The 24,265-nt window shown below is 35.1% G+C and overlaps 1 protein-coding gene across 3 annotated transcripts in view; it reads left to right on the top strand.

The window, feature by feature from the left end:
* Nucleotides 1–24,265, top strand: part of KDM5A (lysine demethylase 5A) — a 117,454-nt gene that overhangs the window by 14,305 nt on the left and 78,884 nt on the right. For all 3 annotated transcript variants that reach the window (XM_074194689.1, XM_074194687.1, XM_074194688.1), the window contains 8 exons: nucleotides 2,257–2,362; nucleotides 3,692–3,780; nucleotides 7,075–7,233; nucleotides 8,260–8,379; nucleotides 9,292–9,450; nucleotides 17,867–18,048; nucleotides 20,158–20,320; nucleotides 21,058–21,177. In XM_074194689.1, coding sequence (XP_074050790.1) covers nucleotides 2,257–2,362; nucleotides 3,692–3,780; nucleotides 7,075–7,233; nucleotides 8,260–8,379; nucleotides 9,292–9,450; nucleotides 17,867–18,048; nucleotides 20,158–20,320; nucleotides 21,058–21,177 — 1,098 coding nt within the window. The remainder of the gene's footprint in view (nucleotides 1–2,256; nucleotides 2,363–3,691; nucleotides 3,781–7,074; nucleotides 7,234–8,259; nucleotides 8,380–9,291; nucleotides 9,451–17,866; nucleotides 18,049–20,157; nucleotides 20,321–21,057; nucleotides 21,178–24,265) is intronic.

The following is a 24,265-nucleotide window of genomic DNA, read 5'->3' as shown; positions in this document are numbered from 1 at the left end:
GAGAATTTGAAGAAAGGAAAGTGGGAGTTAGGAAGACTCATATTTTTTTGGGGGGGGGTTGCAAAGCAGTGGGGTTAAGTGGCTTGCCCAAGGCCGCACAGCTAGGTAATTAAGTGTCTGAGGACGGATTTGAAATCAGGTACTCCTGACTCTAGTGCCGGTGTGCTATCCACTGCGCCACCTAACTCCCCCAAGACTCATATTTCTGAGTTCAAATCTGACCTCAGACATTTAATAACTGTGTGACAGACTATTGGACTCAGTTTCTTCATCTGTCAAATGATCTGGAGAATAAAATGGCATACTACTCCAGCATCTTTACCAAGAAAACCCCATATGGACCTCGAAGAAGTTGTGATTAATTGAACAATGACTGAACAACAATAACAACTTAAAATCACCACAAATGAATTTTCTTTTGTTTTAAAAATGAAAATAAAATTGGATCTTGAGAGAATACTTTTGAGGGGAAAAAACTTAAAAAATTAAATAAGAGAGTTACATATAAAACTGTGTCAGGCTCAAATAAAAAGGATGCTTGCAGGCTACATATTGACTTAAAAGCCCACAAATTAATGTTTTCTATTTTATGTAATGAATTTGAATTTCTTTTGTTAAGCATTTTTTTTTAAAAGAGAAACATTTATTTTTTTAGGGTTTTTGTTTTTTTTTTTGCAAGGCAATGGGGTTAAGTGGCTTGCCCAAGGCCACACAGCTAGATAATTATTAAGTGTCTGAGGCCAGATTTGAACTCAGGTACTCCTGACTCCAGGGCCGGTGCTCTATCCATTATACCACCTAGCTGCCCCTTGTTAAGCATTTTTCAATTGCATTTTAATCAGTTCAAGAGTTATACAGGTTGAATGTGACCAATGACACTCTTGCCCTGCACCACTGAGCTGCTTCGAGGGTAGTACTCCATTAGTGTTGAAGGTAGTTTGCCTTTAATGTTGAGTCCCTTTGTACAGTAAATTCCTAAAAATTATTCTAAATGCTTCTAAGTGCAAGAGATTACATGTCTCATTGATCTGAAACATTTAACTTGTTAGTAATAAGATCTCAATTTGCTTTACAGGGATGAAGAATAGATTGTATTAATGTTTGTCATTATACTATTCTAAAAGTAACCTCTTGATAGGAACTTGTGGAAGTTAATTGTTTCATTTGGATTATAGTGTCAACACCACATTAATGATCATATTCTCTCTACTTGAAAACAAAATTTTGTTTTTTGTGGCAGAATTAGATTTGTTTGAACCCTAGGATTAGAAAGGTTTGGAAGTGAATAGATCTCTAGGCCTGCAGTCAGGAAGACGTAAGTTCAAATTGTGCCTCAGACACTTTTTAGCTGTGTAACCCTGGGCAGGTTACTTAATTTGCCTGTTTCTTCAACTTGAAAATTTCCTAAGGTGATTGTGAGGATCAAATGAAATATTTATAAAGTGCTTAGCACATGGTAGACAGTATATAAAATGTTAGTTGTTATTTTTCTTCTCCAAAGAAGTGAGTCTTAACTGAATGTGACAGACTAATCTTTTTCAATTATAGACTATTAAGAAGTTCAAATTAAATTGCTTCGTCCTTACGTTGGTTTGGCACCTTTTGCTTAGGTGCTCTTAGAAAAATTATTTAATACATAAATTCACATATGCAGGGAATGACATATTCAGAATATAAAACATGCAATAATTTCTTTGAATATTTAGCCCTTTATGAAAGATACAAAGCATTTTTCATAGTAAGGGGAAATGGTTGGGCCCTGCTGCTTTAGTGAAAATGGATTTGGGAAAAGGAGATCATACTTTTTTTAAAAATTTAATTTATTAATTTTGAATTTTACAATTTTCCCCCAACCTCATTTCCCTCCCCCCCACCCTCCACAGAAGGCAGTCTGTTGGCCTTTACATTTTTCTGTGGTATACATTGATCTAAGTTGAATATGATGAGAGAGAAATCATGAGATCAAACTTTTAAGATTAAAGCCATTTAGGATAGCTAGATGGTGCAGTAGATAAAACCCTAGCTCTTGGAGTAAGGAGGATCTGAATTCAAAGCTGATCTCAGACACTTAATAATTACCCAACTGTGCGATCTTGGGCAAGTCACTTAACCTCATTGCAGAAAACCAAAAAAAAAAAAAAGATTTAAGCCAGTTTTGTGATTTTTTTTTTTTTATGGGATAAGAAAAGAAAAACTTGAATTGAATATGAAAGACTGGTGTTTCCCAATGTTCATGTGTTTTTGTTTGGCTTTTAGGCAGAGACTGGAGAAGTAAATAGAAACACAGAATTGAAGAAACTTCAGATCTTTGGAGCTGGGCCTAAAATGATGGGCTTAGCAATAGGAACAAAGGATAAAGAAGGTAAATTTTGTTTTCTGAACAGGGAAATGAAATAAGTATCAGTAATAAGGAAAAGTAACATGGGTGTGAAAGGATATGAATTAGCAGAATTTGTTTGCTTTTAGGAACCATACCAATGTGTTTGTAATTTACCTAGAATTTCTCTGTGTTCTAGACTTCAAGTTTGATTTATTACTATAGAAGTCTTCATATTATGAGAAGCATATTATATTTATTGGGCTTTTATGATGGTTAGAAAGAAGAATGTACATCCGAATTGTGGTATATAAACCTTTGACCTGCTGTATATAAACCTCTGAACTGTGATATATAAACCTCAAACTGTTTTCAGAGTTATGTTTGTAAGAAAAAGACAAAATTAATTAGCAAAACTTTAACTCTTATTTTAAAGAAAGATTGATTCAAAGTACTCTGTCTTAACAGAGTTTAAAAACTGCTTTGGAAGCAATAAAAAGATTTCATGGTTAGAAAGTTTCATATTAAAATAAACCTGTGATTTCATTGATCTGGGTAGGATAGATAACAAACCCTTTTTAACAGTGTCATGATTAAACAATGCCATGAGTTACTATGGAAAGCCATTTTATGGTGAGCCTTTCCAAATGTAGTCTGCTCTATCATATTTGTAGTTTTTTCAGCTAAGTAGAAGTAGACAGAACTAGTTTTCCATTAGTATAGACTTTAGGAGTCCAGGGTTAGTCAACGCCCTGCCTTATTATGGTTTTAAAGTAGGGGCTCAGTGGTGGGACAGTATTATAATTATTATCTTAACATTTTCTGTAGTCCTCACTTTCTTTGGGGAGGAACACTATTTTATCACCAGATATTTACCTTTGAGATTTGTTTTATATTTATAAATAGTGGCAAAAAAGAGTTGTGAGACTTCTATATAAATTTACCTAGGCTTTTGTTTTATCTATGAAGCATTTCAGGCAATCTTTTACCCAAAGGTGGGTGTAATGTTATTGCGACTGCATTTACAGAAACCTAAGACTATATTAAGAACATGTGTCATAATGGCTTCTTTGTGAATTAAAATATAGTACAGTTTCATAATTCAGGATATGGATATGTAATTGTAGTGGATCAAATAAGAATGCCACTTGATCTCCTAAATACTTGACATGGTTTGGTTAGATTTATGTTGTTTAACTTTATTCACTAAATTAAACTTTTGGTTCGAAATTCTGTTCTTTTCTCCACAGCCTTGCTTGTGTTTCTAGTTCGTATTTCTCCTACTCTGAGAATTCAGTGTTCTTGAAATGTTAATCTTATATTACTTCTTGTGCAAGTACCACATAGTAGCTTATTTGTATTTTTACTTTCAAGATGAGGTCTCTCGAAGACGCAAAGGTACGAGGTCAGAAGCATTTAGTATGCAAATGAGACAACGAAAAGGGACTCTTTCTGTTAATTTTGTAAGTATTTTGGGGCATTCAGGATGGAAAGTGTTTGTCAGCTCTGTATATATTTCATATTAAAAAGATTGTTAAAATTGAATTTGAGATTTGGAAAGAGTATTCAGAGTTCTTCTGAATCATCCTTGAACCATGTCATACATCTGTGTTATCCTACAAATCTGGTCTTCTGGCCTCTCCTTGAAAACCTTGAGTGACTGGGAACTCATTACCTATTAGGCATCCCATTCTATTTTGAGATATTTCTTATTGTTAGGAAGGCCTTTTTTAGTTATGCTGAACTAAATTCTGCTTCTCTCTTAATTTAAACACATTCCAGACCTAGGCAGAAGCAAGTCCAATACAGTGTAACCCTTTCACAATTTAAGACCATTATATCCCTATCCTAAGTCTTTTCTAGATTAAACAAGCTTATTTCTTGTCATCAGTTTTTGTATGGCATGGTTTTTAATCCATTCACAATTCTGTTGCTGTCTTCTCGGTATTCTAGCTTGTGTCCCCTACAATTTGATAACCACAATTGAACACAGTGTTCCAACTTTGCTTGAATCTGGTCAGAACACAGAAAAATTATCACCTACTTCACTCAAAAAGTATATTAAAAATTAATAAAAGTTGGTTTATCTTGTCTATGACTAGATACCAACAAAATGTCATTTAATTAAATTGTAAATTCAAGAAAAAAATTGTAATGTCACAAAGGGAAACAGTTCTGTTGAGAAGGAAAAAGTAAGTGTTCTGAAGAAGTATATTGATGAACAGAGACTACTTTTGATTTTTAAAAAATCTATATAACAGATACATATAAAAGAAGGAAATCTTAAGAACACCAAAAAAAAAAAGAACGTTTAAAATAACTGTATCAGGAAAAAGTAGCATCAAAGAAGGCATAAGCTATTAAAGAATTTGTGTCCATTCATTCAGTTAGTTTTAGATTCACTTACTTGTACCATTATTTAGCCTAAATTGCTCCATGCTTTTCAAAAGACTAGAATAGTTCAAAATAGATGGGATTATATAATAAGAGAAAGCAAAGAGGAGATTCAATTCTTTTTTTTTAGCTTGTTTTCCTTGCCAAGAAGAGTGACTTTTTCTCTTAAAAATTGAATAAAATTGGCTAATAAAAAAATTGGTACTCAGGTAAGGAAATTAATGTGGAAATGCACCTAGATGCTGTTGATGAAATCAAGTAAATTTGGTCCAAGTGAATTACATCCTTGGTTATGGGCAACAAAGGCAGATATATTTGCTGAGTTGCATTGTAAGTGATTTTGAAAACTCAGAGAATATTGGAAGTTACCTTAAAAATGCCAAAGGTAAATATTCACATTTTCAGGTAGAGGAAGAGAGAAAATAACTATTTTAGTCTTTTGAAAAGCATGGAGAAATTTAGGTTAAATGATAGTACAAGTGAGTGAATTGAAAACTAGTTGAATGACTGGACTCAAATTCTTTAATGGCTTTGTATCAGATTGTAAGATGTTTCTAAGTTGAATGTCTCAAGATTATGTACTTGACCCTGTCTGCTTAACTTTTTTTTTGCAAGGCAAATGGGGTTAAGTGGCTTGCCCAAGGCCACACAGCTATTTAATTATTAAGTGTCTGAGGCTAGATTTGAACTCAGGTACTCTTGACTCCAGGGCTAGTGCTCTATCCATTGAGCCACCTAGCCGCCCCTACTTAACATTTTTAAATGACTCCAGTAAAGATAGTGACAGCACCTTTATTGGGTAACATATTGGATGAGAGTCAGGACCCAAAAAGATCTTGCTAAACTAGAGCATTGGATCTAATTTTATAAGATAAAATTTAGTAGGAATAAACATAAGGTATTATACCTGGTTTCAAGAAATAAAGTTATAAGATAGGGGAAGTAGGGTCAGATACCATTTTTGTCTGGAAAAAGAGCTAAGAATTTTAATTAACTTTGAACTCAGTATTAGTGATCAGTTGGCCTGGCAACCAAAAAAGCTGATGTGATCTTAGGCTACATTAGGAGAGACCTGTCCCTCCCTCAATGCTCTGTCCTGGTCAGATCACATCTGGAGTTTTGTTTTGTTTTGTTTTTAGGTTTTTGCAAGGCTAATGGGGTTAAGTGGCTTGCCCAAGGCCACACAGCTAGGTAATTATTAAGTGTCTGAGGCTGGATTTGAATTCAGGTACTCCTGACTCCAGGGCCTGTGCTCTATCCACTGTGCCACCTAGCTTCCCCTTTATATCTGGAGTTTTGATTCAGTTTTATGCATCCTACCTTAGTAAGTACATTGGTAAAGCGAGAAAGTATCTAGAGGAGGGCAGCCAGAATAGTGAAGTGCCTTTCTGTTCATGTCACATGAGGATTAGTTGAAGAAATTAGGATGTTTAAGTTAGAAAAGAGATAACTGTTGTCATATTTATCTTCAGATGTTTGAAAGACTCATTTTGAAGCAGGATTAATCTTCTATGTGGATTCAGGAGGGCAAAACCAGGAGTCATGAGTTGAAGTTGCAAAAGGACAAATTTAGTTTGTCAGGATAAAATTTCCTAATATTCTGAGCTGTCTAAAAGTGGAATGGGTTATGAAAAAATTCAGTAGGTTCCTTCACACTAGAGCAGATCTTTGAGTAGAGGTTGGATGACTACTTGTTGGGTATGTTGTAACTAGGAATCTTTTTCTTTCGTTATAGGTTGTATTGTCAAGGACCCTGGAAGCCTGTGAAATTTAGGGATAGACTATTGTGAATGAGACAAAGTCTCATTATTAATCCTAGAATAAGCTAATTAGTTTGTTTTGTTCTTTGACAGTTAGCTGTAGTCCTCAACTGTTGGGTTCTAGGTACAAAGGTGGATACAGTCATATTACCAATATTGGAGAAATATTTGTATATATATGGACAATCTGTTATTTACATAGAAATCATTTTATGATGTACCTATGTAGTGTAGCGTTATGCTGCTACACAATAAGATGATTACCTTAGTCTGAATAGTTATTTAGAAGTTGGAATGAAAGTAATTTGCAAATTGGGTTTCTATTTGTTGTTATGCAATTTGACTTTTGATCAGTTTTTTGGTACTCAAGATTCTCTTTATATAAAAGTGCAAGGATCCTCTTGACTTGAGAAGCAGCTGGAACACTTTTTAGGCACTTGCACTGTACCTAGTTATTTGTGCAGTATAGGATTGTTTTTGTTTTTTCAATAATGAATGATTTTCTGTTCTAATTAGTGGGGCCCTGTTTTGGGATTGAGTATCATTTTTTATTTTTTTGGAATGACTAACAGACAATTTTTCTTTTCTCCCTCCTCCCAATAGGTGGATCTCTATGTTTGTATGTTTTGTGGTCGAGGAAACAATGAAGACAAGTTGCTCTTGTGTGATGGGTGTGATGACAGCTACCATACATTTTGCTTAATTCCCCCTTTACCTGATGTGCCCAAAGGAGACTGGAGGTGTCCTAAATGTGTGGCTGAGGTACAAGCCTTGAGGATTTTTAAAAATGCAAATCAACCAGAACATTGTACAGAACTGTCATCAGTGCTTAAAATTCTCTTGACTTTGAAGAACTGTATTAGTGGGAATTAGAATTGATATTTTAATAGATTTATATATGTTTTGCAAAAGTTCTCTCGCTGACTTTGAGTGCTGGATAGCTAAACCTACAGATTACAAGAAATGACTGAAGTTTTTTTGTGCAAAATGTAAGAATTTTTGAATACCTGAAAGCTTTTGTTTGTGTTTTAAATTAAAAATTAAACAAATACGATGGGAGAGGGGCTGAGTTTCTGGGCAGCCATCATACTTCTACCTAAATTATCATTGATCAATAAGTCTTGTTTTAACTATGCCTTGAATTTGATGAACTATTTTAATTGGAGGAATTAGAAGTAAGTAATTAACTGTGAATTTCCTGGTAAATGTGGGTATTAGGATGTTCTTCTGCAGCAAAGGGACCAATAAACCCTTTCATGAGCTGGATACAATATGCATGGAAGTATATAGAGGTACATGGCTAGCTTCTATAGTTTATATTTTCTGTTCTAAATCTCTGTACTTATATGGTTATGATAATGGATAAATAATATGAAGAAATTATTATTTCTAGCCATATAAATAAATCCCTTTATCCTCTTTTTATGCATATCTATCTTTTCTATGGTGAAATTCAGTGATATATTAAGACTTGAGAGGTTGCTATGGGATAGTTCCAGTCTATTAGTACTGCCTAGTTTGTCCTAGTGCCAGAACTTAATGCCAGCCCTGAGACTTAAAAACTATTTTATTATCTCCTTCTTTCTCTACCAGATGAAGTATGTAAGTCTATAACATTATAGATGAGGTTCTTAGATTTTTTTTCCCCTGATATCAAATTAGATTGCTTTTGTATTTCTCAAATACACAAATTAGTACTATTTCAGTCTCAGAAATTGGCAGTATCAAAAAGTCTGCCCTCCAAGAAATGTGACACTTAATTTTGTATTTTTTTCTTTCTTAAACTAGGAATGTAACAAGCCTCGAGAGGCCTTTGGGTTTGAGCAAGCAGTCCGAGAGTATACCCTCCAGAGCTTTGGAGAGATGGCAGATAACTTTAAATCAGATTACTTCAACATGCCAGTTCATGTGAGTCTGTCTCTAAGGACCAGTTTATGGGAGGTGGAAGGTTTACAAGTTTCAAACTTTCTGGTTTATTTTTCTTTTATTTCTTGCTCCTCCTTTTCTTCTTTAAAAAAATAAAGGGAGGCGGGACACAAAGAGTGAAAGATGTAATAGAGTATGGGACTTGAAATCAACCTGGCTTCTAATTCTTTCACTGACTCTCTGATTTGAGAGCTCCTAGTGCAGTGAATTGGAAAGAAAGCTCTAGATTTGGAGTTGAGAGATCAAGTTTAAGTCCTAGTTTTAACACTTAATCTCCTGTGTGATTGTGGGTGAGTAATTTGTCCTTTGAGTTTTTCATTTCCTCATCTGTAAAATGGGGTTTTTACTGTCTGTAGAATAGGTTGTTGTGAGGCAAGCACTTTATAAATTATAACTTACATATATTAAAATGTGAGTTATTTCCCTGTTAAGAAATGTGTTGATAATCTAATTTCCTCACAGGCCTTTGGGAATAAATGACAACAAACAGCATGAGGTACATAGAAGTTGTTTCTATTATTTACCTGTTTGTAATATAGGGTTTGCTTTTCTCCCAAGAACACTTGCATAAGCTTTCAGGGTGCTCTTATCAGGACATTACGCTAATTCTATTGAAATTCTACTCTTGAGTTTTACCTCTTCCTTTTCCCTTTGATGTTTTGTTTCATCTTCCTTTTCAGTTTTGAAACAATTTTCTGTAGAAAAAAGTTAATTACAATTACAGGGGGTTTTCTGAGGAACTCAGTTTGTCTATTTTAATTCCCTGTTACCTAGTGAAAAAATCTGGGATCTAGTCTGCCTGGACCTGGGAACTTTAGAGGTTTGTCATCTTATAGTAGTTGACCTGCATGTCATCGTCATTTTTACCTCATTAGCCGTTCTGTTTTTTTCTAGATGGTGCCCACAGAACTGGTAGAGAAAGAATTCTGGAGATTGGTGAGCACCATTGAAGAAGATGTCATTGTGGAGTATGGAGCTGATATCTCTTCAAAGGATTTTGGAAGTGGGTTCCCTGTAAAGGATGGTCGGAGAAAGATGATGCCAGAAGAGGAGGTGCAAACTTCTGTGTACCTATAGCTAGGCTGAGCTTTGTAGCACAGCTTTCTGCTATACAAAGCCTTGCCTTTCTATTTTAGAAGAGAGTAATTTAGACCTTTAATAGATATATATTAGGGCCAACATGAAAAATAAAGGGCACATTTTCACCTTGGCACCTAGAGTTGACTAAGTAAAAAGAGCACTTTGATTTGAGGCTTATACAATGATGATAAAAACCACTGTAACTAATTTGAAAAACAGTGAATTCAACAACAAGTTACTTGTATCAGTTAAATTTTTTTCTAGTATTGCATTTAGAACTTGAAGTCTTAAAAATCATATTCATTATTTTTCAACTGAATATTTGATAAACATAGGAGTTGAGTCTCAGCCCATCCTGTTACACAGGCGTAGACATACAGAGACAGAAATTATCTTTTCTCTTGCCTTTATAATTATCTAGTCAATTTAAGTAGCTAAATACAACTACTAGAGCCACATTTTAGAAAGAACAAGGTGTCTTAAAAATTGATAACTTTCGTTTGAAGCATTACTTTTCCCAACTATTTGTATTATCCCTTGTAAGAAAAACCAAAAAGAAAAGAGGAGAAAAAAAGGAGTCAGCAAATCTGATACCAAGTTAGACAGTGTATATAGTGTTCTGTAACTCCACTTTTCCAAAGAAGGCAGGGAAATACATTTTATCTCTTCTCTCAGGCCAAGCTTAGTCATTTATAATTATATAGTACTCATTTTAATTTTGTTGGTGGTCTTTCCATTTACATTGTTTACATTGTTTTCTTGGATCTGCTTTGTACTATACATAAGTTTGGATGTCTTTCCATGCTTCTTTAACTTCTTCATATTGTTTTTATAGTACAATAATGTTGTATTAAATTTTTGCACCATAGTTTACCCATTCCAGTGTCATAACTCCTTGCTATAACAAAAAAATACTGTTATGTTTGTTTTATGTATATGGCATGTTTTTGTCTTTGACTGCATAGGATCATTAGGTCAAAGGGAATGGACATTTTAGGAACTTTTTAAAAAAATTATAATTCCAAATTGTCTTTCTGAATAGTTAGACCATTTTTCCTTACTCTTTAAATCACTTCAGACCTATCTGATCCCATTCATTTTCTTTTTAGTCCTTTCCAGTTCTACCTATTTCCTTTTTTTAGCACTCTCCAGTTCTTTGTTATCCTAAGTAGTTAGGGTTTTTTTTCGGTTTTTGTTTTTTATATTCTCTTAAACTTTGCTGATTCTGGGTGGGCTTCACTTGTTCTAGTCTAACTCTGTAGTGGCGGTCAGGAGAACGCCATGATGTTTTTGTGAATGGAAGGTTCAAATCATGAGAAACAGGTTGCTTTTTAGGTGTAGGATAGACATTTGGGCTTTTGTCAAATGAGTAAGAGGTTAATTACAAAATCAGGGAGAAAGGGCATCAGTTTTCTGTTTTCTAAGAAATGGATTTTGAGAAAGTGTGTGTATGTATGTGTGTGTGCATGTATGTGTGTTTTGCCACTGACCGAGCCTTTTTTTAATTAAATTTTATTTTTTTTCAATTAACAAAAATTGATTTTTCTTTCCCTCCAGCCTTTCCCCCCACCATTTAAAAAAAAGAAAAAGAAAACCCCTGTAACAAATATGCATAGTCAAGCAAAGCAAATTCCCACATTGGCCATGTCCAAAAAAACATATATATGTATATATATATGTCTCCTTCTGCACCTTGAGTCCATCACATCTCTGTCAGGAGGTGGGTAGTATGCTTTATCATCGATTCTCTGGAATCATGGTTGGTCATTTCATTGATCAGAGTTCTTAAGTCTTTCAGAGTTGTTTGTTTTCACAGTGTTGTTATTGTAAAAATTGTTCTGATTCTACTTGGTTCTCCCTGCATTAGTTCATACAAGTTTTCCTAGGTTTCACTGAAGCCATCCTTTTTATCATTTCTTATGGCACAATAGTTTACCATCACATTTACATGCCATAATTTGTTCAGCCATTCCCCAATTGATGGGCAGTCTTTTCTTAGTTTCCTGATCTCTACCACTACAAAAAGAGTTGCTCTAAATGTTTTTGCATATATGGGTTCTTTTCCTCTTCCTTTGATTTCTTTGGGTTATAGCCCTAGTAGTGGTATTGTTGGGTCAAAAGGTATATACACCATTTGAATGGACTATTTCATAGCTCTAGTAACAGTGCATTAATGTGCCTGTCTTCCATCAATCTCTTGGACATTATCATTTTCCTTTTTTGGTCAACTCTCATCAGAGTTTGCCTTAATTTGTGTTTCTCTAATTGAATGATGTGGAGTATTTTTTATATGACTACTTATAATTTGGATTGCATGCTTTGAAAATTGTTCACATCCCTTGATGATGTATCAATTGGGGAATGGCTTTTATTCTTATACATTCGAATCAATTTAAGGAATGGTTTTAACAGGATAATTGCAGAGTTGGAAAGCACATATTATACTTTTTAACATTTTAAAAACAATATTGTTTAATCTTATATTTGTGTCTACTTATGATGAAATGTCAGAATATTAATGCTCTGATTTGCTTAAGGAAAGGAAATCTCAGTTGACTACTCTTCTTTCTGAGTTTTTCTTTGCTATTAATTTTTTTGTTTCTGGGCATTTATCATTTACATTTTTTTCTTTTAGTTTTATGTATGGAGAATAATAAACTAAAGTAGATTGAGTTCTGGTTTTGGAGTCATGTTCCAAGTATCAAATTCTGTGTCAAACCTATGCCTGCTTAAATGTGTAGCTTTGGAAAAGTTACTCAACTTCTTATTGTCCCAGGCAAAACTCTTAAGGCCATAAGTTACAGAAGAACTGCTGGTATGCACAGAGAGAAGACATTACTACCATGTCCAAACGTCTTTCTTCCATCTCCCATATGTGATAGGAAGATACAGTACATATATGTTCTTTAGTTCTGAAGAAGTGGTAACTAGAAGATGAATAGTATTAATATAGGAAACCCTTGGCTTTCAACCCTGCCAAAAACTTAATTTTTACAAGAAATATTCTCAGGTTTCTTTGCTGCTTTAGTCTCTCTTTAAGCCTTTTAACTACCTTTCTTCTCAAGGTAACGAAATTCAGTGGTACTGTGACCATGCTTTCTGTTCATATGGTTATTTACCCATAGTGAAATGATTTCTTCTGTCTCGTCATAATCCCTTTCCAAGCATTAGAGAGACACACTAAGATTCTAGGACATGGCTATAATCCTTTATAGAGTAATTGAATCATGAAATTAGGAACTTCAGAGGCCATCTTGCTTGATTTGTATCTGAAAAAGAATCTCTTTATATCCATTCAGTCTTTGATGAAGACTTCTAGGGAGTATGGGTGGGACCCAGTACATTCCAAGGCAACTCATTTTACTTGGGCTACCTCTAATTGTAGGAAGTTTATTCTTCCTAAATTTACCTTCTCTGCATGTTAATGCTCTGTGGCCAGGCATTAACTTAGGGGAAATAAAGTTAGTCTGGAATGACCTTCTCTTTTTGAAGCTGTGCTAGCTTTTTGCAGACTGTTGTGTTTGTTTTATAAAAAGATCAGAACAACATTGGCCTTTTTTCCAGGCATGTTCTCTGTCAACTTTGCGCATTGCTGCTGGTTACTCAGGTGTCATTGGCCAGAATTGTTCTGTAACTGAAGGTTTATGCCACTTGAGATTGATGACTTCTCTTGTGCTCTCCCCAATCAGGCTCTTTTGTAGCCCTTTAATTCTTCTTTTCCCCATGAAAAGTGGAGTCTTTGGAAAAAAAAAGATAAGCAAAATAAAATTAGACATTTAGGATCTCTGTTGTTGTTCACTGGGGCCCCATCCACCTGAATGTATTTCCTCTTATCCTTCCTGTGCCCCAATGTGGCTAAAAACACCCCTTGTGTTGTCCTGAATGTTTCTGCCTGCTTCAGCTCAGTCCAAGTATACTTCTGAGACCATTAAAGAAAAATGGCCATGCTTTTGTATTCATCCTGTTACTATTCCTTACCTTTCCTTGCATCTGACTTCCATATCTGTTTTTTAAAAATCCTGAAAAGTCGGCTTGAATGTTTTCTGTGCAGTCACATTGAACTCTTTAAACAGCTCACTCTTTTCCACCCCACTGAAATAATTTCCTTTTGTGTATTTAGAATTTAATTTTGAGTTTTTGTTGATCCTGGATCTGTGGGATCTTGCCTAACTTTTTTCTGAGCTTTTTGAAATCTACCTACTCAAGAGAAAGGGTACCTCTTATTCTCAGTTCTCGTTCTCTCTCTCTCTCTCTCTCTCTGTCTGTCTGTCTCTCTCTCTCTCTCTCTCTCTCTCTCTCTCTGCCCACAAACTCCTAGAGCCTTGGATTACTTTTACTTTTCTCAATGGTTGCATCATTTTCTCCCTCAGTGAGAATCAGATCCAATATAGAATTTTCCCTTTTTTTAGTTCTTTCATCTTGCATTAAGGCAAAGCAAAAAATTATTAGCTTACTCTGATTTGGGTGAGTGATATGATAGGGAAGAGCAGAAGGAGAGAAAGAAAGTGAGTGAGTGAAGATATCAGATGATTGAATATTCAATACTTAAATGCTTCCCCTATATGCCAGGCAGTATGCCAGATGTTGGGGTACAGGGAGAGGTAAAAGACTTCTCTGCCTACCCTCAAGGAGCTTACACCCCAACAGGGGAGGCAGTATTCACCAAGGATACATGCATCTGCTAAATTTGGCCCAAGTCAGACAAAATCTGAATTCTAGGGTATAATTGAATGATCATTAAGAAGGTATGGTATGTTGAATATAATAAATACTCCCTCATATACTCCTTCCCCCCCCCCTTCTCCCTGCCTTCCCCCTTGTCTCACCTGTTGTTCATCCATCTTCATAGTTACTCTAGGTGGTATTTAGTTTAGCGGATATGCATAAGCAGTTTTTCTCCCTTCTCAGTTCTTTTTATAATTTTTTTTTTAACCTCAGTTCTTTTTGTAGGTTATCCAGTAGAGCTACTCTTCTCAACCTATATTGGGATACTCTATCCCCTGGCCAAGAGTCTTTCATCTCTATATTTTAAGCTTGTTCCAGAAATCCAAATCTTATTGTCAAACATTCTCTTTTTAGTCTATACTTCTCAATTAAAATTTTTTCATCTTCATTCCTTACTTCCAGTGGTTAAATGGCAAGGGAAAAAAAAATCACAGCCTGAGACTTGATAATTTTTGGCAATATCTTTTATCTTAGAGAGGTGCTTGGTACATTGTAGGTGCTTAATAAAAATTGATTGGTTTAGTTTCTTTATGATCAAGTAGTTTGAGTTCGTATGAGTTATGAGATGCAGATCATGTTCCCGTTTTGCTAAGTCTTGGGAGGTTTTCTTTTATGCTTTGATTACATGCCCCAGGAAGAAATCTATTTTTCTCTTATTTCGTTTTGACTAAGAGCTACCCCCAGGAACCCCAGGTAGAGATCATCAACCTTTCTTGCTTGAACTCTGAGCCCATCTGAGAACTCCCCTGCCTTTTATCTTGTCATCTTTGGGAGAACAAGCAGTGGCTGCCACTCAGCTCATTCTACTCCCTCTGCTTCCACCTCTACAGGAATATACAGGATCCATCATGGAGCTTCAGGAGGACACTCAATTCTTTCCCCTTTTTTTTTTTCTCTTGTGTGAGATAGTATAGTGCAACTATTGACAATTCCCTTCCTCCCTGAGGATACTTTTTTTTTAGGTTCCCCATTGAAGCCCTGCTTCCATTTTCATTAGGATTGTTGTTTTAGTAACCCAAATGGAGAAAAAGCTTTCTTTGAATACCTGTGCCTTTTCCTCCTGGAGGAAGCACAACTGTTTTAGAACAGTCATTTGACCTTAACAGAGATATGGACATCTCTGAATCTGCAAGTCACTGCACATTTTGTCTTGTTCTTGGTACTGATTAATATATTTTTAAACTACTTGTGAATGCTTGCACTTTTTTATGACCTTGGAAGCTAGTTGTGATCTCTTCAGCTTTACCCAACTTTCTTCTGATTTCAGCAATTCCATTGCTACCTTACCATAGGCATTTCCTATCTGTTTCACTAGCTCACTTTACCTATCTAATCCAGTTTACTGATTTGCTTTGCCCACCACTTTGTTCCACTGCCTTTTTCTTGCTTGCTGTCCCAACTACCTCCTTCTTGGATTCTTCTTGAAACATTTCTTTCAGTTCTAAATCTTCCTTAATATTATTCTTTCTCCACTAATTTTCTTTCACTGAAGTAAAAAGTATATTCTGTTCTTGGAAAACATCCTTCTTTCAAATTTTCTTCAGATTCTTCATAAATTTAATTTTTACCTTCACAAGGCCATTCCCCTTCAAATTATCTGCACAATTTCCTTCTCTGTCTTAAGTGGAAGTGCTCTTAGATAGTATGTACTCTATACTTCCTTTTTTGCTTGGCATTATTCTGTAAAGATCTTTTCCATTTCTTTGTAATCCTCATTATTGTTGATCTCAATTGCATTGTATTAAATTACATTAACTTAAGTGATTAATTTTAACCTGTTTTTGGACATTTTATTTGCTTTCAATTTTTTGCAGTTAGTAATCTCTTCTATGTTTTTGCCAGGATTAGAAATTAACTGTTTAAATTTCCAGATTCTGTTTTTTTTCTTGTTTAGAATTTTTCTTTTTCCTTGTAGTATGTTTTACTATACTGTTATAATTCAAAGATTATGTCCACAAACTTTCAGAACTCTCAGATGTGGTTCTGACTCAGGTGATATGAACTTTTCTAAGTATGCTGTAAATCATAATCCTATTGGGCAGCTAGGTTGTGCAGTAGATAACATGCCAGATTTAGAGTGATTTCTGCCCTCAGACGCTTACTAGCTTTGTGACCCTGGGCAAGTCAAGTCCTTAACCCTGTTTGTCTCAGTTCTTCATCTGTAAAATGAGCTGGAGAAGGAAATGATAAACCATGTTTATTCCCAGTATCTTGGCCAAGAAAACCCCAAATGGGTCACATAGAATTGGACACAACTGAAATAGATGAACAACAACAAAAATCATCTTACTTATCTTAGATTTAAGTTACTTATTAGCCATAATTTTGTCTGTCATTTCTAGTCTATAGAGCATTCTCTTTGGCTGAGAAAATAGAAAGAAAAGATGAATGGGAACACTCCTGATTTGTCTTTTGTGATTCAGGATCATTGTTCTGACTGCAATTAATATCGTGCCTTCTCCCCCTACCATATAGCTAAAATTATTTGGGGATTAATTTCCTAGCCTGACATCATAGTAATGACATTGACACCGAAGACCTATTTTGATATCAGATTGTCTGGTACTGAAGTTAAACATGAATTTCTAAGACTTAAATTCAGTATCATTTTGAAAGTCTAGAAACTAGAGCAGTTTTTGATTTAGTTGTTTATAGGCTAGATATTTTATAACCTGTCAATGTTAATCATCTCTGAATTTAAAAAAAAAATAGAATGTGAAAGCATGCTCACCTGATGGTTTTTGGGAAGTTTTCAAAGCCTTTTGACATTACTACAGTCTCCTTGCTTCTAGTCTTTACTTTCTCTGATCTATGCTGTATACTGCTTGTAGATTAATCTTTTAGGTTGTCCCTCTCCTCCCAAAATCTCAGTAACTACTCATTTCCTTACTTAAAGTGATATAAATTTATATTGATCAATAAAGTTTTGTTGTTCAAAACCTGCCACAACTGGCCTAAACATATTTTTCTAGCCTAATTTGTCACAGTTCCTCCAAATCAGTCCACTATTCAGCCAGGTTTTCCTGCTCAATGTCACTGGACTCCATCTTTATTCCTCCCTCAGTGATTTTGCTTGTGCTTGTTCTTCTTGCCTGAAATGCCTTTGGTCCTCCCTGTTCTTCAACCTTAGTCCTGATTTAATCTCTTAAAAACCTTATGTGATCACCACAGCTCACAGTGATTACAAATTACTACTGTCCTATCACTTCTTTAGCACTAAACTATACTAACTTTTCTTGTTTGATTATTTTCATTTGTGTGGGTCTTGTCTCTAAGTAGATTATAAGCTTCTTGAGAGGAGAGACTTGTGTCTTAAAATTCATCAGACTCCCTAAAATATTTAATACCATGTTATTTATGCACATAACATTGGATCATTAAAAATAGTAACTTCTAAGTTGAATTAAGGGGGTGGAGAGTCAGAGAACTTAAAAACCTTGCATTTGTGCTTGAAGCTTAGCCAAAAATGATTGAGAGAATTGAGATGAGGCTTAAATAGAATATGGTTTGGAGAGTTGGTGAGTTGATAATAGTGAAATTCAAATGTCATAGAGTTGATATAATGGAATATGGTTGTAGAAAAAGGCTTTGTGAGCATCATAATTTGGTCTTAGTGATTTTAGTCATCTCTAACCTGTCTTTCATACTTTTTATCCTTTGGCAGGAGTATGCCCTTTCTGGCTGGAACCTGAATAACATGCCTGTGCTGGAACAGTCTGTCCTTGCACATATCAATGTGGATATCTCTGGTATGAAGGTGCCTTGGCTCTATGTAGGCATGTGCTTCTCTTCATTTTGCTGGCATATTGAGGATCACTGGAGCTATTCTATCAACTATCTGCACTGGTACGAGTATCCTTTAATGACCCTTCTCATTCTTGTACAGGCTTTTTTTTTGCGTAATGTATAGTTATTAGACATCATTTGGGGGGTAGGAGGCAGATGAATTTATTATAAAATGATTTTGGGGAAAACCTCTTCTTTCTAAAAGTATTTTCTACCCAAAATAAAAATTTGATTTTAAAAAGAAATTCGAAATATCATTGAAAGCTCCTTCATGCTAAGCTCCTTTCCTTTTACTATAGGCTACAACATCCCAGTCCCTTTCACTTCCAACCTATGTAAGAAGTACAGGCAAAAGTTTTGGACCAAATGATACGTGGCCAATATGTTAGGTAATTCTGGTTGAATCTTATATACCTTTCTAGCTCATTCTAGCTTAATATATATATATTTCTGAATAACTTAGCTGAATGGTTAATTTTTTTACCATATGAGTAATTTAAGTCCAAGTAAGTGGGCTAATCCATGAATGTGAAACCAAACCTGATATTCTTGAATTTCCATGTTTTTGTGTGTGTTTTTTAAAAATGGCAGTTTACTCCAAGAAAACTTGAGTTTATAATGATGTCTATTCACTTAACCTACTTTTCCTAAATTGTATTTGTGACCTATATTTAATTTCCTAGTCACTTGGTTAGTGTTCTGGTACCTCCAGTAACTGATCTTTCTTCATATTCTTTATGTCCCATTTTTACTACAGAAGGTAGTAGAAAGTAGCATCGTTTTCTTACTATAGCCCATTTTGCTTGTTGTGAATTAGATTAAGAAATTTGATATGCAAATAGCATTAATAATAATTTCAAGTGTTGGTAGCATGACTTGATTATATAGATGTATTTTATCTGAATGAGGCTAAAAGGGTTTTGGTTTAGCCTTGATTTTGACTTTTGGATTATTAGTTGAAAATAATTAGGATGTTATCTAAAAGTATGGCAGACACCAGACCAGCTTAGAGCCTCTTGAACTTGACATGGGTAATATGGTTTATCATATGGACATGTCAGCATCCTTTAGAAGAGTGCCTGTTTTTTAATGAATTATCTTGTATGTTACCCATTAAATGCCTCATTGTGATATGGAGGTGCCCCAAGGTGCTTGAAAACTGTCTTTGGAGCCAAAGTTTTAGCAAGTCCTTATAAAGTGGAAAAGTTTCAGGTACAGCCTTCATTTAAGGATGAGTGTAAGCTCATTTGAAGAAGATCATCATCAGAAGGTTGGCCACCAGGTTTTTTATTTGTGCATCTGCAACTAACTTCTGCAATTGTTAACAGCAACTAACATATATTTACACAGGCATAAAGGGGCTGCAACCTTCAGCTGTCAGTGGGGTTATCCCTCATTGTTATGAAATGATGATTTCTCAAAATGTTAGCATAAGTATCCTTCATTTATGACGATGTTAAAGATTCATGCTTGGTTTAGTATATATTTTTCCAGATCTGATCATACTGCAGCTTCTCCCTTCCACTCTTCGTCCACTCCCCCCCCCCCCCCCCCCAAACTTAAACTCCAGTGACTTCCTATTGCCTCCAGGAGCAAATACAAAATGCTGGTTACCATTCAAAGCACTTCATAACCTAGTCCCCTCCTACCATTTGTGCTTTCTTAGACCTTATTCTCCTGGGAATGAATAAGACATTCTATCTCTTGACTCAGAGCATTTTCTCTGGCTGTCCCTCATTCCTGGAATGCTCTCCCTCCTTTGCTGAGGCTGTTGACCTCCCTGGCATCTTTTAAATCCCAGCTAAACTCCCACTTTCTGTAGACAACCTTCCCTAGCCCCTCTTAATTTTGTCCTCTTTGCTTCATATGTGTTTGTTTGCATGTTGCCTCCTCTGTTATATTGTAAGCTCCTTGAGGGCAGGAGCTTTCTTTTGTCTCTTTCTGTATCCTTTAAAGCACAGTGCCTGGAACTGGTAGGTGCTTAATGAAGGTATTTTTGAATTGTATCGAAATATATCGCTCAGTTAACAAGCTCTTGTGTGGTTTCCTATCTGTGAGTTGACTGTCAGGATGAAATCTGTGATTGTGGGATAACAGGCTGGAGTTGGTTGGGATTTATCCTTATTCAGCACCTATTCTGCCCTGCTTTAGAACTATTTTTTTCCCTAGGGGGGAGCCAAAGACTTGGTATGGTGTCCCGTCTCATGCTGCAGAACAACTGGAGGAAGTGATGAGGGAACTGGCCCCTGAACTGTTTGAGTCCCAACCTGATCTTCTGCATCAGTTAGTCACCATCATGAACCCCAATGTACTGATGGAGCATGGTGTACCTGTGAGTCTTTGTGTCTCTCTTCAGTATTTTGAACTTAGTTATTTCAGATTTTGATTTGAATTAAAAATAGGTTATTCTGTGTTTAGTTAAAAGGGATGTTTTGAAACAGGAGACAAATCATACTTAAAACCTATATAAGTGGGATATCCTTTTGTTTTCATTAGGTCATTTCATAACTTATATTACTCTTATTTAATCAGAAGCCATTATTAAATAAAAGCCAAATGTTTTAAATGGCAACCCTATGTTCTTACTAATAGCTTAGCTTGTGAGAATTGCATTTCCTAAAAAAATTTTATAGTCAAATCAACCGGGTGACCTAATGAAATAAATATATTACATCCAAATATTTTTATCCAATATTCCCATTGTACTTCATAGTATGAATGGAGGGGAAAATTCCCTTGAGAGCCAACCTAGCCAGTATACAGTTCTGAAGATAGAGGAGATATTATTTGGTACATTGAGAATTTGGAATCTCTTTGGCTACCATTTCTGATATTTGATAATTTTGGTGTTTACAGGAAGGGTTTTTCTTTTCTTATAGAGGAAAAAATTCCCTACATTTCTAAAAACATTGATTCATTTTTTTCTTTATGCAAAAGTGTAGTGGATGCTTCTTGTTTATTGTTTAAAAAATATTTTTAAAATAGCTGTCTGATAAAAATCTTTTTCACCCATGTCTCCCTTCCCATCCCCCCCTCTTTTTTGTATTTCATTCCCTAATTTGCATTCAGGTATTCAGGACTAATCAGTGTGCAGGAGAGTTTGTCGTGACATTTCCTCGTGCCTATCACTCGGGATTTAACCAGGGCTACAATTTTGCTGAAGCTGTGAACTTCTGCACTGCTGACTGGGTCTGTTCTATTGCTAGTGACTGCTTTTTTAATCTCCTAAAAAGTCTGTGATATGTAGCTTAGTCACCATGGTTACTTAGGCAGTGGGATAGGGTTCACAAATTAGAGTGGAGAGGTCAGACTGAGTTTCTATCATGTTCTTTTGGAGGGTTTATAATTAATTGTTTTTAATTCATCCCTTATTCCTTATTCATTCTGATTTTAAAATGAGTTATTGATGTCAATAGTTCTTTGCTTTTAGAAATGATTTAAGTTTTTTGTGTTTGAGCATTGTTGTCTCTAAGCATTTGTAAATTTTGAGGCATCAGAAAGGTGACAACATAAACATGATATGGGACATTAATTTGACAATATTATATTGGTTCAAAGGTAGGCTACTCTTTGAATGTAGGCTACATTCCTAAAATGAGCTCTCTCAAAAGAAAAACAATTTCATGTATACTGAAAAATACTTAGACGAAATTACTGTGAAAACTCTTTTCGATCAAAGTTCCATTCTGATGCTTCAGTTTTGTTGTGAAGGTAGCTTGAGTTCTGAAAAGTTATACTTCTAGCATATAAACTCTCACAGATTTTACCAAGTGGGAAAGTCCAAAGACTGGCTGCCCATTTACTGGCTCACAACAGTAGATTTTATGGTGAAAATTTTAGTTATTTAACCACATTTAAAAATATTACCATCTTTGTCACTTTGTCATTCCTACTAAAAATGTGATTATAGACTAAATGCACACTTCTGTACAACCCAAATTTTGGGAGTGTGGGTTGGAAATATGGCATTTAAAAATAGAACAATAGGATGATGTGTATCTTAAAGTAATAACAAAATGTCAAGCAATGTATTTTTCTTAAAGAGAGGACCCGACCTTATTTTCTTCTCCCTGATGGCAAAAGTAATCCCTGACCTCTTCTGTATTATTTTTGCTACATTTTATACTTTTTTCAGCTGAGAACTTTATTGCAAATCTAGAGTAATTCCAGCATTGACACTTATGTTATATAATGAAAATAACTTTTGTATGTAATATGAATAGTGCTACCAATGATTACTGGGGTACTCTGCTATCTTTAGGGGATAATAATAATAATAATAATAATAATAATAATAATAATAATACTATGTCAAGTGAACATGAGATCGAATGTTTTAGGATGTAATCTTTATAGATCTTTTAAGATCTTTATAGATCCTTACATGGTAAGACTGTGATGGCTACCACTATCAGAATTTTGCGTTAACTTTAGTTATACATATCTAGTTTGGGGCCTGTTCATTAGGGCTATCTATGAATTCAATAACTCCCACATACCTAGTAGCAGTGATTTTCAGGTAAAGCAGAAGCTTAATGAAGAAAGAAGATTTGAAGCATTAAACTTGTAAAAGAGACAAAACAACATAACAGGCTTTAATGTCCAAAACGTATAGGCAAGTATTGCTATAGTCTGAATAACAGGTGAAAGAAAAGCTTTCCAGAAGGTATGATCATCCAAGTTTGTTGATGATATCTAATGCTTGATTTTCTTTCCTTTTTTATTAGTCTTTTTTTTATTTCATTCTTCGTGTAAAGTTGGTATCTAAGTAGACAGAAAATCCAAGAAAATTCTATATATTATATGTTATATGAGTCAATATGCTTAGAGACCTTTGGAAACCAATAAACATCAGCTTCCACTGTTTAGTAGAATTATAGCTTGACCATAAATTAGAATGATTTTGTTGTAAGATTTATGGGCATTAAATCTATAATTATTTCATTATGCCTCTAGTAGTATATTGCTACCGCAGAGAAATCTTTATCATTCTTTGCAGAGTATTTTCACATAGATTATCTCTTTTACTATAATTGTGTAACATGTTAGTTTATTACATCTTTTTTTTACTTGGGAAATTGAGTTGATGAAATTTGGTACTTGTCCAAAGTTGGATAATTTCTGGTAAAATGATTATTTTTGCCTTAGGTTTAGCTCCCAAATCTGGCGTTGTTCTTACAGGGTAATGTTGCTTCCCATAAAGGAACTGTGAGGTAGAGATTTGAAACTAGTGACTCAGCTATCCATTAACTTGACTGTTTTTCATTCATTAGCAGAGGAAACACAAAGAAATTTCCATGTTTTTGTAATATTCACAAATATATTCATTAAAAAAATCCCTTTCTTGACTGAACTCAGTTGTATCTCAGTAAAATTCTTAAAGATTTTATTTATTTTGAGTTTTACAATTTTTCCCTAACCTTACTTCCCTCCCCCCCACCCCACAGAAGCAATTTGTCAGTCTACATTGTTTCCATGGTATACATTGCTCCAAATTGAGTGTGATGAGAGAGAAATCACATCCTTAAGGAAGAAACATAAAGTATAAGAGATAGCAAGATCAGATAATAAGATATCAGTTTTTTTTCCCCCTAAATTTAAGGTAATAGTCCTTGGTCTTCAGACTCCACAGTTGTTTCTCTGGATACAGATGGTATTCTCCATTGCAGACAGCCCCAAATTGTCCCTGATTGTTGCACTGATGGAATGAGCGAGTCCATCAAGGTTGATCATTGCCCCCATGTTGCTGTTAGGGTGTACAGTGTTTTTTCTGGTTCTGCTCATCTCAGTCAGCATCAGTTCATGCAAATCCCTCCAGGCTTCCCTGAGTTCCCATTCCTCCTGGTTTCTAATAGAACAATAGTGTTCCATGACATACATATACCACAGTTTGCTAAGCCATTCCCCAGTTGAAGGACATTTATTTGATTTCCAATTCTTTGCCACTACAAACAGGGCTACTATGAATATTTTTGTACATGTGATGTTTTTACCCTTTTTCATCATCTCTTCAGGGTATAGACCCAATAGTGGTATTGCTAGGTCAAAGGGTATGCACATTTTTGTTGCCCTTTGGGTGTAGTTCCAAATTTCTCCAGAAAGGCTGGATGAGTTCACAGCTCCACCAACAATGTAATAGTGTCCCAGATTTCCCACAACCCTTCCAACAATGATCATTATCCTTTCTGGTCATATTGGTCAGTCTGAGAGGTGTGAGGTGGTACCTCAGAGAAGCTTTAATTTGCATTTCTCTAATAATTAACGATTTAGAGCAATT

Source organism: Macrotis lagotis, chromosome 7 (assembly GCF_037893015.1).
Source record: "Macrotis lagotis isolate mMagLag1 chromosome 7, bilby.v1.9.chrom.fasta, whole genome shotgun sequence".
Taxonomy (NCBI): domain Eukaryota; kingdom Metazoa; phylum Chordata; class Mammalia; order Peramelemorphia; family Peramelidae; genus Macrotis; species Macrotis lagotis.
The sequence above is the reverse complement of the archived record's forward strand: the minus strand, read 5'-3'. Positions and strand labels throughout refer to the sequence as shown.